General features: G+C 34.9%; 1 protein-coding gene across 10 annotated transcripts in view; it reads left to right on the top strand.

Annotated features, from left to right (window-relative positions):
* The window catches only part of EDEM3 (ER degradation enhancing alpha-mannosidase like protein 3), a 74,405-nt gene extending 57,962 nt beyond the window's left edge, over positions 1–16,443 (top strand). For 4 of the 10 annotated variants that reach the window (XM_030935931.1, XM_030935930.1, XM_030935927.1 and 1 more), the window contains 3 exons: positions 3,611–3,796; positions 5,094–5,141; positions 12,460–16,423. In XM_030935931.1, coding sequence (XP_030791791.1) covers positions 3,611–3,796; positions 5,094–5,141; positions 12,460–12,869 — 644 coding nt within the window. In that variant the 3' untranslated portion in view covers positions 12,870–16,423. Of the gene's footprint in view, positions 1–3,610; positions 3,797–5,093; positions 5,142–12,459 lie in introns of all 10 variants that reach the window. The other 6 variants (XM_030935932.1, XM_010368953.2, XM_030935933.1 and 3 more) reach the window with 4 other exon arrangements.
* The last annotated feature ends 409 nt before the right edge of the window (positions 16,444–16,852 follow it).

Genomic DNA, 16,852 nt, shown 5'->3' with positions numbered 1-16,852 from the left:
TTTTCCTTTTATTTTCTAAAATTTTATCAAAGAGTTTGTCATATTTTTTTTACCTCACCTAGACAACATGAAGGATAGGTAATCCAATGACTCTTAATTTCTAGATATCTAACATCTTTTTCAAAAGTCTAGATTTGAGTTTCTGTATATTAATGTCAGTGAAAATACTTGGGGTTAGGTGTGAGGGTGTGGTAGGACTGAGTGGTAAAAACATTCGGTACCATGGATAAGAAAATGTGTCCATAAGATCCATAACCCCTGAAGGGCAAGAATTACACTGTGCCACCTCCAGTGGGGAGCCATTGAAAATTTCCATTACTCCACAAAGATGCAGGCTTTGGAGGCAGACACATGAGAGTACAGTTCCTGGCTCTACCACAAAATTGCAGTGTAACCTTGGCCCAGCTTCAGTTTTTTAATCTGTAGATTACATAGTAGAATATTTTTTGATATAATAGTAGAATATTTTTTGAGCTTCAGTGGAAGTGATAATAAATATATTTTAGGTGATTGTAAGGTTTAAAGATAATATATATAAAATTTCTTGGCATAATAGCAGACATAGGATAATCACTACTATGGCAGTATTTACAGTATTTGTAGCAGATCTTTATCCCCTTGGATCTTTTTCCGCTGAAATGACAAATTACCACCTTTAAATCAGCTTACCCATATGTATCAACTAGTGGATTTTGCTTTTTTATCTTTCATAGACAATCACTGTATCATGATAAACAGGCTATGACTATCAGGGGAAATATAAATTTTTCTGTTTTAAAGTAAACAGGAGTTTACATTCAGAAAGAACTGAAAGACCTGGGGTCATATGCTGGTTGTGAGTTCTTTTGTACAACTTCTCTCACAGGGAAATCCATTTTGGATTTCCGTCCCCACCCCTGCCCCCCCAACACACACACCACGCCCAATAGTTCAGGTTAAAAAAAAAAAAGTTCAGGTAAAACAGAATATTAACACTTATTATGTTGATGTAATGGATGTATGAATTTTATTAATAAACATTAGGAGAAGTCCTGTTTAATGACTTAAATCAGCAGTTGGCAAACTACAAGACTATAGGCCAAATCCAGCTCATGGCCCATTTTTGTAAATAAAGATTTTATTGGGACACAGTCATGCCAGTTTGTTTGTGTATTATTTATGACTGCTTTGAACTGCAGTGATGGAGTTAAGTACTTACAGGAGAGAACTGCAAAGCTTGAAATATTTATTCATCATCTAGCCAGTTACAGAAGAGATTTGCCGACTCCTGACTTAAATCATCCTCTTTATCCTTGGATATTTCCCACACTTAGATTAGTTTTATTGTAGAATTTAGTATATTAACCATCACTATCATTTTGAACATTTCTTACCAAGACTTCAAAATGAAAATGTAAAGTATAAAGTGTAGAACTTATACATTAATATTTAAAAATATTTCTTCGTGTAGTATTTTTGGTTTTTTATATTTTTCAGTGAAGTCTAATTCTCACGATCTTCTATAGTATGCAAGAATTGTCAATTTTTGTTTTGTTTTGTTTTGTTTGTTTTGAGATGGAGTCTTGCTCTGTCGTCCAGGCTGGAGTGCAGTGGGTGTGATCTCTGCTCACTGCAACCTCCTTCTCCCAGATTCAGGCAGTTCTTCCTGCCTCAGTCTCCCGAGTAGCTGGGATTATAGGCGCCTGCCCCACCACGCCTAGCTAATTTTTGTATTTTTTTTTTTTTTTTCTTTTTAGTAGAGACGGGGTTTCTCCATGTTGGCCAGACTGGTCTTGAATTTTCAGCCTGACCTTGGGTTACCTGCCTGCCTCGGCCTCCCACAGTGCTGGGATTACAGACGAGCCCGGCCCGTCAGATTTTTTTTTTTGGTAGCTATTAGTTGGAAAATGCTATACTGGGTTCTGTGGATAAATAAATAAGAGATGATGATCCTTACTCTCAGAAATTTTTTTTTTTTTTTAAGACAGAGTCTTGCTTTGTCACCCAGGCTAGAGTGCAATGGCATGATCTTGGCTCGCTACAACCTCCACCTCTAGGTTCAAGTAGGTCTTGTGCCTCAGCCTTCTGAGTAGCTGGGATTACAGGCGTGCACCACCACACCCAGCTAATTTTTGTATTTTTAGTAGAGAAGGGATTTTGCCACGTTGGCCAGGTTGTTCTCAAACTCCTGGCCTCAAGTGGTCTGTCTGTCTTGGCCTCCAAAAGTGCTGGGATTACAGCCATGAGCCACCGTGCCCAGCCAAAAATTTAATTTTTAATGAGAAACTTTCTTGTGTTGACTTCTTTCTCCTAAGTTTTTTGTTTCTGACAAAGCATTTTGTTTTTATTTGTTTTAATTGTATATAAATGAATAAATTAGGAATTAGCTGTTTTTTGTTCAAGGGTTAGAAGTACGAATTATCTTAGAAATCATGTGACTGCAGGAGATAATTAAGTTGTTTTAAGAAGGGAGGTTTTTTCACTACATGGAAATGGATTATTTTCAATGAATTCAACAGTACAAATACAACCAGGATTCACCAGGAGGTAGAAGTGGGAACAAAAAATCACCAGGATCCATGATAGTGAATGTTTTTCACTTGTCTCTTTATATCTCTACCTCTGGGTTCTTCTGAACTCTTCTTCCCTACTCCTCTTTGCAATTCTGCTTCATTTTCCAGCTTCTCACCAGCTTGCTCTCTCTTTATTCATCAGTTCCAAAATGGCCATTCTAGTTTGCAGCCTTAGCCCTAAGTCTGTGTCATTTAACTGGGTTATTTCCCCCTGCCAACTGAAACAGTCTTTCTGTGTGCCAGTTCTAGGTCCCCCAGAGAGACTCAGGGTCAGGTAGCCATGTTTTGTCTAATCAATTATTACCAAAAGAATGAGTCATGCATTCTGTACTTAGCAGGACCTATGAGAGTGAGCACCCTGAGACAGGACAGACAGTTTCTTCTGGGAGATTGGCATGTGAGTTGGAGGTGGTTGTGATTATCATCTCCAGTAAAACAGCATATTGCTAGTACTACTACTATTAATAGTTCTACTACTATTATTTAACCAGTGCAAAATAGCAATACTGTTTAGCTTATGGAGGAAGAAGCACTATAGTCATAACTATTCTTTGTGTGCATTATATAAAAAATAAATGTCCATTTTTAGTTTGGTAAAACAATGTAATCATGACAGTAGTGGAAATTTTCAACAATAAAATTCATTCATAGTTCTGTCACTGTCATCCAAGTCATTGAATTTTTTCATTTCTAGGCTTTTCCATAAGCATATGAAATTTTTATAGTCATAATCATAGAATTCTGTATTCTACTTTTTTAATGTATTATTACTCTGTGTGTCCTATCAAGTAGGTCATTATAACTTACTTATAATGGTATGCAGTTGTTTACAAATAGTTTAGTAAAATTATTTGGGCATAGGGCTTTTTGCTTCTTTTGAATTATTTCCTTTGGATACAATTCTATGATAATTAGTGGGTCCAAAAGTTATGTTGGTTTTTATGGTTCTCGATGCATAAAATTAATTCTGTTATTGTAAAAAAATCAGTAACAATTGGTAGATAGATCTTTTTAATGGCTAGATGTTTTGATGTTTGCTGTATTTATTTTCTGGCTAGATGACAATGAGGGGAGCAGCAGTGATACTGCCCCTCTGTTCCAGATGGCAGGTGATGGAAAGGATACGGATGACATCAAGATCCCCATGCTGTTCTTATTCAGCAAAGAAGGAAGTATCATACTGGATGCCATCCGGGAATATGAGGAGGTAGAAGTGCTCCTTTCTGATAAAGCAAAAGATCGAGGTAAGAGTCAAATACCATTTGTTTTTTTGTGCAGCTTAGTATTAATTTTGCTAGTTTGATAACAAGAATGAGTCACAAAAAATTTTTTTTTGAGGTTCACTGAGAAAACAAGTAAAATTTTTAGAAGATGAGTTCAAAATATATTTTTGTTTTGGAAATAAGAATAATAAAACATTTATTTTGCTTTGTTTTCTGAGTTAGGATGGTTTTAGAAATACGTTTTTATGTATAATTTGTAATTTTTGCCATGAGTCTGTTCAGGTGATAAAAATACAAGAGACTACTTCAGGAAAGCCATTTTAACATCCGGAAATGTTCACCATGTGATTTCACTGATACTACATCTTACATGTCTTTTATAAGGAATAAGAAGACATGTATAGAATATTGTATACAATATGATAGTAGTTGGTCTCAACAGGCCACCTGTAATCAAATGACTGCTGTCTTGGTGAAGGCAATAGAAATCTAGCAGCTTCTTCCCAATGAGATCTAAGTTTATCACATGGATATTTGTAAGAGTTACAAATGGCTGTTTCTGAAAAACAAGATAGCATGTCTTAATTTATGAGAGTAGATAGTCCTCTGCAGGCCAAAATGTTTATTAGTAATTTGAAATCTCTTTGAAACCCAGATTACTATATAAATTCAAGGCCTTAGTAGTATTCTTACATAGTTTCACACCCAAGGATAGAGGAGAAATGAGGGAAGGTGAGCCTTCAGAGCTTGCTCGTGGTAGCAGTCTTTCCTGTCTGCTGGAGAGACCTGAAGAGAGAGCTAAAGTTCTCCCATACCCTTAAATAGATGAAGTTATATAATAGTACAGAGTTGTGACATCCCCTGCGGTGTTTGATAGATATGTAGGAAACTGATTCAATTCTGTGTGACTTCCAAGTGGGACATTTAAAAAAAAAAAAAAAAGTTTGGTGATAATTATGCTAGCATAATCATGCTAGCCTAATTTTGTCTTCTTGTATTGCTTTATTCTTCTTTGAGATTCTTTGAAATGTCAATTATTTAAGAACAATGGAGTGAGCAAGTAGGTTGTTTGTATATAACAATGTATAGATGGAAACAGAACAGAATACAAAGGTTTTCTAATCTTAAATCCTCTGTATACCTGATTTTTTTTTTCCTGGACCCTTTTCTAAACTCAGATCTTCTTGCCTACATATATGCATTTAGGCACATCTAACATAGGCAAATTATTATTTCATGTAACTTTTTATTATTTCATGTAACTCTTTAATGCATTTGTTTTTTTCCCTCCTTTTTTGTGCCACCACTGGAATTTCAGCAGCAATATTAAAAGGTAAAATGATTCCAAGCTACATTATTAATAGTAGTAAGTATCTTGCATTAACAAGCCTTAAATTATATATGTATATATGTATTGTGTGTGTGTACACACACAAGTTACATATATAATTTTGTTTCAGTGGATACCATGATAATATCTTGTGTAACATAATTAGATTATTTTCATGTCTAGTCAGCTGTCACATAATAATTTTTAATCGATCCTGTCATAACAAATTCTAATAATTATACATCCCATATAATAGATTAATTCTATGTCTGTGTCCATACAAGAGTCACTGTAACAAAGGCATTGTTGTTTTGGTATTTATTACTCTGGTCACTTTTTATTTGAACACAATGTAAAATATTTAAAGTATTGACTTGTTTTAAAAGCTCATGTGTGTGTATGTGGTACATGGGTTAGGACTACAGGATTATGGTAAAGCATGTGCTTCCTATACCAGAGAAAGGGTATGAGACATGATTAATTCTACCAGAAAATAAAAATTCTTGGTGAACAGTATCCCAAAGGACCTTGCATTAAAAGGGCATTATTTAAAAGATATTTTTTGAAAAGCTTAGTCTATAAATTTATTGAACTGTGGTTGTTATAGAGTGATCTTTTGATATAAGTATTGAAAAGCCACCTTTTTGTGTAATAGCTCTTTATAGAACTGTACAGCTATATTAATTAGCAACAAGATACAGTATAATTGTTAATATTTATTAATGTAACAAATCAGTGATAATAGTGTTATGAAACCAACAAATTTATTCACTTAGGATACTATCCTAAGAAACTACACAGTTTGTAGTGGTTATCATTTGTCCTATATCATTACCACATACATCAGTGTTTCTCCCCTGCATCAGAATCAACAGATAACTTTTTTTTTTTTTTTTTTTTTTTTTTTTTTTTTTTTTTCTTTTTTTGAGACAGAGTCTCTCGCTCTGTCACCCAGGCTGGAGTGCAGTGGCCGGATCTCAGCTCACTGCAAGCTCCGCCTCCCGGGTTCACACCATTCTCCTGCCTCAGCCTCCTGAGTAGCTGGGACTACAGGCGCCCGCCACCTCGCCCGGCTAGTTTTTTTTTGTATTTTTTAGTAGAGACGGGGTTTCACCATGTTAGCCAGGATGGTCTCGATCTCCTGACCTCGTGATCCACCCGTCTCGGCCTCCCAAAGTGCTGGGATTACAGGCTTGAGCCACCGCGTCCGGCCAATAACACTTATTAAAAGTGTTGGCTCCTGAGTCCTGCTCCAAATATTGAATCAGACTTTCTGATTCAGACTTTTTGATTAGGAATCAGCATCTGAAACTTCAAGCAAACATCCCAGGTGATTGTGTTGTGTAGCTTGCTCCTCAGCTACACTTTGAGAAATACTGAACAAGATTCAGAAAGCACCCTTCTTCTGTCTCCCAGCTATGTATCAGGCCTTATTGTACCATCACGGATACTAGTTAACGGATTATATAAGTGCAGTAAATAACAACATCCTTTAAATCTGAACAATAAAATGTTCTCCAGATTGCCTTTTCTAGAAATCTCATTCCACAATACATGTTTTTCCTTATGAAGTCACACAGTGCTGATTAAGCAGTCCTTTTCATATATTAATACAGAAAACAGAAGCCCCTAAAAAGCCTTCACTCCTGTCTTCTTACTTTGATAAGTCCATGCCATATAGACATATCTGAAACTGTTCTGCTAGCAGAAATTTTCTGTTTATCTTAATACACATTCTTCCTTAGAAGCTAAAAAGCATTAGCATTTTATCAAGTGATGTTGCTTCCTGAGGTCAAACCTGTGACACTTCTGAAAGTTAAGCTATCCACAGTCTATTGTTGAACAGAATTTTCAGTATCATATAGCCCAGCGTTTCAGTTTTCCAAAATTTCAGTTCATAAAGGTACTTAATTATTCCAACCCTGTGCCCACAAACAAAGGCAATGTGTTGTTACCTTTAGGTCCAAATTGAAGCAGTTTACAATTAAGAGTAAATTGGGGAAAAAACATCAGTATTTTTAAGTTCCAATATATTGTCATGCTTGCAACTTAAGAGTGTAAGCCTATAGCGCCTTAAGGGCTCTAGACAAATGCTTTCAAGCCACTCTATTTGTGTCTGTCTGGTAAAGAGCCAGACAGAGACAATGGAGGTGAGGAAAAAAAGGTTCCATCCTTTGCAATGCTCTGATTTAAGTCAGGCAGGGTCACTTTTCCTGATTATTCCCCACTGAACTTGATTGGGATGAATCTGTCCTACAGCTGAACCACAGACCTTAAGTTGCTGTTGGAAAGGATTTGATTCCTAGGAGAAAAATCTAGTACATATGCAGATGAACTCTACCTGGAGAGAAACATCTGAAACATTCTTCTTAGCAGAATTGATACTTAACCTTCCCTTCTCCAACCAAGGCATGTTTTCTCATGCATTTTCACATTTGCACCATCTCTTCCCTTTTTCTAAAAGTTCCCTATCAATCCCTGTTTCCTCTGTAAGAACATTTAGACATCCTAAATTTCAAATGCCACCTTCTTTACGAAATTTTTCTTAATTCTCCTAGGTAAAATTTAAGGGTGCCCTTTTTAATACAGTTCTACTATGATACTTAAATAGTTCTTTACCTGCTTCTCATCTCTATATTCCTTGCTTTCAGTAAATATTTAATGTACAGATGAATGAATGAATGAATGAATGAATGAATGAATGAATGATTGTATAACATCCCATCTCTAAGTCTTTACCAAGGTTCTCTTCCCCTTTTATTATTAAAACATACTGGTTTTTTTCCTTTGTATTTTGAGAGTTTCTCCCTTATTTCTTTCTGTGTTTCTGATGTACCATTCCTGAATTTAATATTGTGGTTGTTATGCTCTTAGGACTTTGATCTCACATACTGGTGAAAACAGGCACCTTAGGATCAAGATTTGTAGCAATCTGGCAGACTTTAACTCTTCTATGTTTTTGTAGTTCTCTAACTGCCATTTTTACTTTCCTGATTGATGCTTTTATTTCTGGTTCTATAGCTCCTTCAGCTTGCGAAAACCAAAATCTTTTCTTCTATGCACATCTTCTTCAAAGTTCTTCTCTCTCTCTCTCTCTGCTTCTCTGCATTTACATTTAGTTGGCCCCGGGTGACTTTCCTATAGTGCTGCATGGAATAGTTATTGGTATCTTTTTAGAAACTTTATAAAATTAAACTTGTAACAAATTAAACAATCCAGAGGTGCATTAAAAGCTTTTAAATAATCTCTCATCTTTCCGAGATAACCAACCAATGTTAACAGTTTGATGTGTAGTCTTTTATATTTTTCTTCGTGCTTTATACGTTTCTGAATATATGTATCATTCAGTAACTTGCCTTTTACAGTTAAAGCTATATTAAAGACATTCCTCCAAGCTAGTAGGATAGCATAACTTATTCTCTTTAAAGCTACATTACGTTTTGTGTTATGACAGTACCATGATTTATTTAACCATGTCACTGTTAGGCTTCCAAATTATTTCCAGGTTTTTGTTTTGCCACTGTATACAATGGCGTAGGTAACGTTCTTGTACATATCCTCTTAGATATGCATACTTTTTTCTAGAATTTTGAGATTTACTAAAATGGAATGCTGGCAGAAAGGATATGGGTCTTTTTCATTTTAATGGATGTTGCAAGATGCATTCCAAAAAAGCTTGTAGCAATTCACATCCCTTCCAGCAAGATATGAAAGTACATGTTTCTTCCTATTTTAGTCAGCTTATTTCCCTTTATAGGTATATTTTTTGTTTTTTCTCCTTATGGATTGCCTAGTCATACATTTTGCCTTCTTTAAATAAGATTGTGTGTCTTTTCTAGATATTTTATAGGACCTCTCTGTCTGTGTGTGCATTTCTTTTCCTATATTTACATGCATACTCATAAATAGAGGTTCTGTAAATTATCTAGAAAAGACACACTTATAGAGACAGAGGTTACACACACACACACACACACAATTTTCCCAACATGTCATCTTTTCACTTTGTTCATGTAACTTTCATAACATTTTTATGTAATCAGAAATATTAATTCCTTTAAGGCTCCTGGGTCTCCTGTCTCACTTCAGAAGATCACTACATCCTATTTTTACATAATATTTTCCTAAATTCTTCTGGCATTTTTACAATTTTTTACATTTTGGTCTCTAAATCATATGGAATTTTAAAACATAAGTTAGGAGTCTTACTTTCCAATTGAGTTGTCAGTTTCTAAATACCATTTATGAAGCAAACCACTAATTTCTCCTTCAGTTAAACTACCATCTTTGCTATATATCAAATATTCTTGCAAAGTTGGATCTGCTTCTAGACTCACCCTTCTGTTCTACTAATCTGTTTATTCCTGGGACAATAATAAAACAGTTTGCTGTTTCGAGTAAATTTTATTCTCTGATAGGGCAACTCTCCCCTCACTGATTCTTCTTAGAATTTCTTGACTTCTCTTTGACATATGCTGTTCCCTAGAAACTTTCAATTAATTGTATCTGGTTCTAAAATGAAAACAAGAAGTACAAATGAGATTCATTTTGAAATTATATAATTGCATACTTTATATGTAAGTTAGGAAAATGTTAAATATTAAGACTTTTCATTTAAGAATGTACCTATAAATTTAATCAAATCTTGTTTTGTGTTCTCATTATGATTTTATAGTATTAAGCAATATGGGTCTTATACCTTTTATAATAAATTTAATTCTGTATTTTGTAGCTTTTATTATGAAAAGGTTTAATGATTATATTTTTAGCTAGTTATTGTTATTACAAAGGAGTTACTGGTATTTGCATAGTCTTCTTACCAAATTCTTTTATCAATTCTAATAGTATTTTTTTTCATTAGAGTTGCTTTGACAGTATATGATCACAATCTGAAAATACAAATAATTTGATCTTTTTCTATATTTACATTGATTATTCTACTTTCTTGTCCGATTGCATTAGCTACAGTCCCAAAATAATGTTGTATATGTAACCCTAGGAGAGTTTTTGATCACAAGCACAGTCTTCATTACCAGGTAAAACAACCCTACACCTTTTCCTCTCTTTTCTAATCTGGAATAATACAATCTAGAAAGAAATTTGGAGGTGTTTCTTTTTGTTCTCTCGAATTTAGGGAACCTAGGATAAATAAGCTGTAAGTAGCCAGCTACCTTCTTTCTTTGGTCCGCACCATTGGTTTCCCTAATTGCCTAATTAAATTGTACCTTTTTCACAGCTTAGAAGACAGAGATTGTGTGGAACTCCTCAATCTACCCCTCCAATCCCCTCCCCCACCAAGAAAAAAACCCTAAGAATATAAAGTTTCAGAGTCAGGTAATCCCACCTCATCAGGGTGAATATATATGCGATGTAGGGGCAGAAAGGGGTGATCCCTTTCCTCCCCATCATAAAGGGTTATAGCTGACACCCCTGTTAAACAGGTTAACAAGAGAAAAGCGTAATAATTTTATTATGTGTACGTGTGTGCACAGGAGCCATACAGAAGCTTAAATACCCTCTTCTTAGGGAAGAGGAATACTAGGGAATGAAGAAGCCCAGTGCTCAGACAATGATTGGTAAAGGATTCTCTTTGCATAGTATCTAGATAAAGTCCCCCAGTTAATCTCTCAGAGCTGTCCCCAGAAGAACAGAAGAAAAGTCTCTTTGGGTGTGGTGAGGACGCACAGTCTCTGCTCTTCTCTGATGGCTCATTTTTTTCTGGTTATTTGATGAGAGTCCTAGGGAGGGATTCTAGAGACAATTTCATTTTGTTTCAAAAGAAGCTTCCTTAGATAAGAAAATTCCAGAGAGAATCCCCCCAGTTGCTTCAGGAAAGAGGATCAGAGAGACAGGGAGGCAGGGGAAGGTCAGAGACAGACTTCGAATCTGAGGCTTCTTTCTGAGACCTTTCAGTTGTCCAAGCATTCAGCATGCGGAAGCACCATATTCTGGGGAATTGTTTTCTGTGCCCCAACGATACCCACCCACACCTTCCTGCATGTCTGCGTTTCCTTTGGTTTTTCTGGTTTTTAAATAAATCCTCTTCCCTCCCTTCTTTGACATATTACCTTGTACTTAAAGCTCAGCTCAAGTGTCACTTTCTGAAGGAACTTCTCACATCTCCTTACAGTTGTCGCTCTGTATCTGTGGCTTCTGCACCCATGGTTTCAACCAACCATGGACAGGAATTATTCAAGAAGATAAAAGCATCCATGTTGAATATACACGGACTTTTTTTTCTTGTCATTACTCTCCAAACAATACAGTATACCAGTGATTTGTGTAACATTTATATTGTATTAGGTATTATAATCTAGAGATGATTTAAGGTATATGGGAGGATGTGTGTCAGTTATATGCAAATACTGTGTCATTTTACATAAGGGACTTGAGCATCCAACATCCTTACCTCTCTTTTGTAACATGTCACAGTGGAGTTTTCTATTTATTTTCCGTGATTATTTGTATAATAAACATCTTTTTCTCCTATTGGACTATAAGACCCATAAGGGCAGGTGTAGCATTTGGTGTTGCTCCTCATTTTATCCCTAGCACTATGCAGAATGATCACACGGAAGAGATTTGCTGGCCGACTGCATCACAGAGGCAGAGACTGAACAGGATGTAGCGTGTAGGCGTCGATGCTATTTAAGCACTTTCTTGTAGGAACCCTAAATAAAATGCCTCTATTGGTTTCACTATATATTCATTATAAGAGGTTTAACCCACTCTTCAGCCTTCCAGTGGATTTTAGAATGATTGTATCTTATAATTCATAGACCTACAATAATAGAATTTTGTAAATAATCTCAGTTCTTGTGAAAATATTTCTGATCAATCACATTAATACCCTTAGTTATTCAAAAAAATGTATGTTATCTGCATCTTTATGGCTGAGTAGGAATTTCACTTTTCAAAGGAATATTATTTAAAAATATCGCAATGATATATGCTGTTTAAAATTGATTCTGTTTAATATGTTCTCATGCGTAAGCTTTAGGTATCTAATAAATTTTAGCCATACATTGCAAATCTCTCTATATTTTAATATTATTATTGGTTAGTGTACTTCTTGGCTTACTCACGTCCACTCATGTCAGTCTTAGTTATTGTCATTCCTTCCAGTTTGGAAGAACGTTTATTTTCTAATACACATTTTGCACAGTGAATCTATAGGAAAATGTGACTGCATAAAGACAGTCTTCATTTCAGTGCTGATGCTCACTGTTCTGCATTAACATGATTCTCTTTCACTTTTTATTTCATCTTCTTGCAAAAACCAATATGCTTTGGAAAGTGTAATAGTACATTTTTCTTAGAGAAGTAGCATGAGGTTTGTTTCTTTCTTACACAGATCCTGAAATGGAAAATGAAGAACAACCATCCTCTGAAAATGATTCTCAGAATCAGAGTGCTGAACAGATTTCATCAAGTTCTCAGGAGGTTGATTTGGTTGATCAAGAGTCTTCTGAGGAAAATTCTCTAAACTCTCACCCAGAAGCATTATCTCCAGCAGATATGGACAATGCTGCAAGCATTTCCCCTTCTGAACAGACTTCTAATCCCACAGAAAACCATGAGACTACAAATCTTAATGGTGAATGTACAGATTTAGATAACCAGCTTCAAGAACAATCAGAAACTGAGGAAGATTCCAATCCTAATGTTAGCTGGGGTAAAAAGGTCCAGCCTATAGACTCCATATTAGCAGACTGGAATGAAGATATAGAAGCATTTGAAATGATGGAGAAGGATGAGCTATGACTTGCTAAACAATCTGTTGGTAGGTATTCAAAAAGAAAAGGTAAACTGTGTGTGGTTAATAGACACCCTAATACTAAGCAGGCTTTCTAATGGGAGGCTTTAAGTATGGTGATGAACAACCACGTTCTGACTGGTGTAGTTATGGTAGGAATCTGGAGCATGCTGTGTTAGAATTGACCTTATTTAAAACTGTCACATCAAAAATGGAAATCCACAGTTCCCCCTTCAAATGCAGCACTGCACCACCCTGCAACACCTCAGGCCAGGGGAAGATTACTGAGCATTCCTGGGAAGCAGATTTCTGTAGTCTCTGGATAGACAAGAAACAAAATTCATTTAGTAGTGGAGTGGGGAATCGAAGTTTGGATAGCCTTCTAATTAAAGGAAGCTTGCCTTTCTTGGTTTGGGGGTTAGAGGCTCTTTTGGGAAGATGCATCCGAGTATTGTGGCATTCTGATTATGCTGCCTTCACAAAACACTCTAAGTGACCTAAATGGTTATGAAACAAATGCATGTATGGTGGAAACAGTCTTTGCTCAACGCTTTCTCTTGTTTCATTTAGTGACAAATGATCAAGATGACTTGATTTTTTTTCCTTCTTAACAATGTCCTTTTTATTTAAACCAAAGGTGAAGCCAGTGTATTTTCTCAGTGAGTTCTCTGCATAAAGACTAATCAGTGGGACCAGGTAAAAAGGTCATATAATATATTGTGGAGATTGCTTACTTAATACTTCTGAAAAATGGAGTAAGGGAGAAACGATAATGTTGCAATATGAACCTCCCATTGGGCCTTCCATAGGGAAAGCTATGACTACTCTGAAATGGAACCTAGCATTATATCCTTGTAGGGTAGATTATAAATCTTTTCCAGTTCATTTCTCTTAGGGGTGATTACCTCTAGCCATCAGCCTTACTCCATCCCATGTTTGGTATGCAATTTGAGCCACAAGGCTCATATTGCCAACAGCTATATACATTTTGTTCCATTTTTCTATCTTACAGAGCCATGATAAAACTGTGGTTAGTGATTTAAAATTCCTGGAGTAACTACTGTTTTTCTCCTTTGAAACTTAGGTTTCTAAAGTTGCACCTAAGGAGTCTGTCACATTTTCTGTTGAATCATGGTTTTTGTTTTTAACAGATAATTCCTTCTGATATGGACTTGAAAATTAGTCTATGGTGACCTGTGTTTAAAAAAAAAGTACAATAACAACTAGCCATATAGCCATATAGCTTAATAAGAATCCCCCTCCCCCCCCTTTTGTTGTTGTTGTTGTTGTTGTTGTTGTTGTAGTCTGGTGCTGGCCACATTTAAGTTTAAACATTTTTTTAATTTTGTTGTTGATGCCTGTAGACAGCCCTGTAGTTGAAATCATGGCTTTATTCATTTTATTTATTTTTAAAACTTGCCTGAATCAGTTCTAAAGGAATATTTAAGAGACGTAATTTTCTTCTCTTTACCATAACATTACAAAACTTTTTCTTAAAACACGGTTGTGAGGTACTGGTGAGCTGTAAGTGGAGCTGTTAAAAACAGCAGTGCTGTATTGTAGTTATGTATATTCGTGTACAGTATGTTTAGATCCCAGGTAAACATATTCTTTTCTGAGAGGATAAATACCTGCATTCAGATATTCCAGGTAAATATAATTGAGTCAGGGAGTAGTAAATCTAATGGAGAATTCATTTTGGGGAGGGGGAAAAAGAAGAGTATGCAAGACCCTTATTGGCTTTTAATTATACCTGAGACCAAAATGGATATTTTTAGTCTCTCTGCATGTGAGATTTGGTGTAACAAGATAGAACTATAATATATACAGTATATGGAAGGATAGACATAGTGCTTTGTTCATTTTAATTGCAAGCTGCCAAAATAGCTGAAGCTTAATTACTTGACTTGCCTTGATTTATAGGACTGGGGCTTGGAAAAAATGAGCAGATGTTCCTCTAAGACATTGATTACAGAAGCCTTATATACATGGATTTGATTTTGTATTTGTAGCTGAAAGCCATTGTTGTCTAAATCTAACTTTTTTAAGTTATCAAAACAACCTAATTTCTTTTCCAACAAGGAGAACTTAATGACATGAAGGATTGTGTGACACATTGGAAAAGTCAGCTTACTGCCACTCTCTTCCTTTGGCCATTAGAGGGAGGTGTTGCCTCATCGACGCTTAGAAGCAAATCGTTCACTTGTTTAGAAAAGTAAATCCTTAAAAAAAAAAAAAAAAAAGGAAAAAATTTAACCAATTTTTCTTAATACCCAGAAGGAATTATACTCAGTACTTCCCGAGTTAAAAAAAGAGGATATAATGTTCGTCTGAAAAACTCCAACGTTGTAATTGACTCTACATTCATTTACTTACTTGACATACTGCCACAAAGTAGTTTTTTAGTTCATTAAAAATTCCAAAGGCATTAGTTGTTTTTTTTTTTAATGTTTTGTTTTTTAGTTACCTTTTATAGACATTTTAGTAACTTGCTAAAGATTCAGGGGATTCTATGAAACCCCAATTTAGAAACATCTGGTCTACCTCAGTTAAATGTTGACTGCTTAGAAATATAGCTGAAGTGATCACCACAGCCATAAAATTGTTTGAGTAAGAAAGATTTATATAATGTTTACAAATCTGGAATCAAGTTAAGGATTTTAGCTGAAAGTTAAGAGATATTAGAGCAAGTATTTAAATCAGGTATTTTCAAGTTTTAAAAACCCATTTACCTACTAAAAATAAAATAGCTAGAGTTTTTTTCTGCATATAAAAGTTCATTGAAATGATATGCCCTTATTTGCAATACTTTTCCCATAAAGTTTTAAGTGTGAAAGAATTGTAATTTGCTAGATATGTTTGGTATGGGATATTTTGTTGGGCAGATTTTCTTTTTTCTTCTTAAATTGTAATAGGCTTCCAAAAAGAGTATAATTGTTTCAGAACAAATTAACTCTTGGCATTATACATCTCCCTTTTTCTTTACAGTATTAGTAAAATGAAAAATTGTACACTTTCTGATTTTAACTTCACTAATATACTCTCAAGAAGTTTTTAAAATTTAAATTACCATCACACAACCTTTTTATAGTAAAGCCAACATTTGTTCTCTCACCAAACCCCATGCCAAATTCATCATGAAGAAAGCTCAGCATAAGTAATTCAAATACTGCTTATAATTTTAGAGAAGGGGGGGTAGAATTTAGTAAATAGTCCAGCCAGTCGTTTTATGCACAAGGCTTCAGTCAGAACATAGAAAAAAAAACATTCTGTGAATGAAATATTGTATGTTCAGATTTTATAAAAGACATTTTTAAAAGCCCAATTTACAGCCGTATATTTTCTTATGATGTAATTTATGAAAAAGATGTCTGTACTAACAGGTGCTGTAACACTACTGTTGTTGGATTTTATTGTTTGATGATAAATGTATACAATATTTCTAAGGGAAACTATGTACTGTGATGTAAAAGTCTGGGCAAAATGTATATAATCCTGTATATAATTGTGTATTTGATTATAATTACTGATTGTAAAGATTTAATAAAATATGTAAATATTCTGGTTTAGTTTTAATTTAAATTTTTAGAATCACTGTGTATATCTTTATACTTTTATGTCTTGATATTTATCACTCTGTTTTCCTTTTTTTAAAAAAAACTTTCATTTTATCCTCAGGGGAGTGAATTCTGGGAACATTTTAGGCTGTAGAAACCCAAGTTTGTGGGCTAAAGTAAGGATTTTGGACCTTGTAAGAAATCACTGAAGGGTTTTCAACTAGTCAGTAACATGCCCAAAGGTAATGGTAAGTGAATAAAACTCTAGAATTGTATATAAAGTATAATCCAGTGTTTGCTCACTCTCTCCATACACATACATACATACATACACACATATATATACACACACACATATATACACACACATATATAATGACATTGATTCATTTATTCAACAAAGACTAAGTGCATGCATGCCTTCTGTATGCCAG

The sequence above is a fragment of the Rhinopithecus roxellana genome, chromosome 8 (genome assembly GCF_007565055.1).
Source record: "Rhinopithecus roxellana isolate Shanxi Qingling chromosome 8, ASM756505v1, whole genome shotgun sequence".
Lineage (NCBI taxonomy): Eukaryota > Metazoa > Chordata > Mammalia > Primates > Cercopithecidae > Rhinopithecus > Rhinopithecus roxellana.
This window is presented reverse-complemented; position numbering and strand designations above follow the sequence as displayed.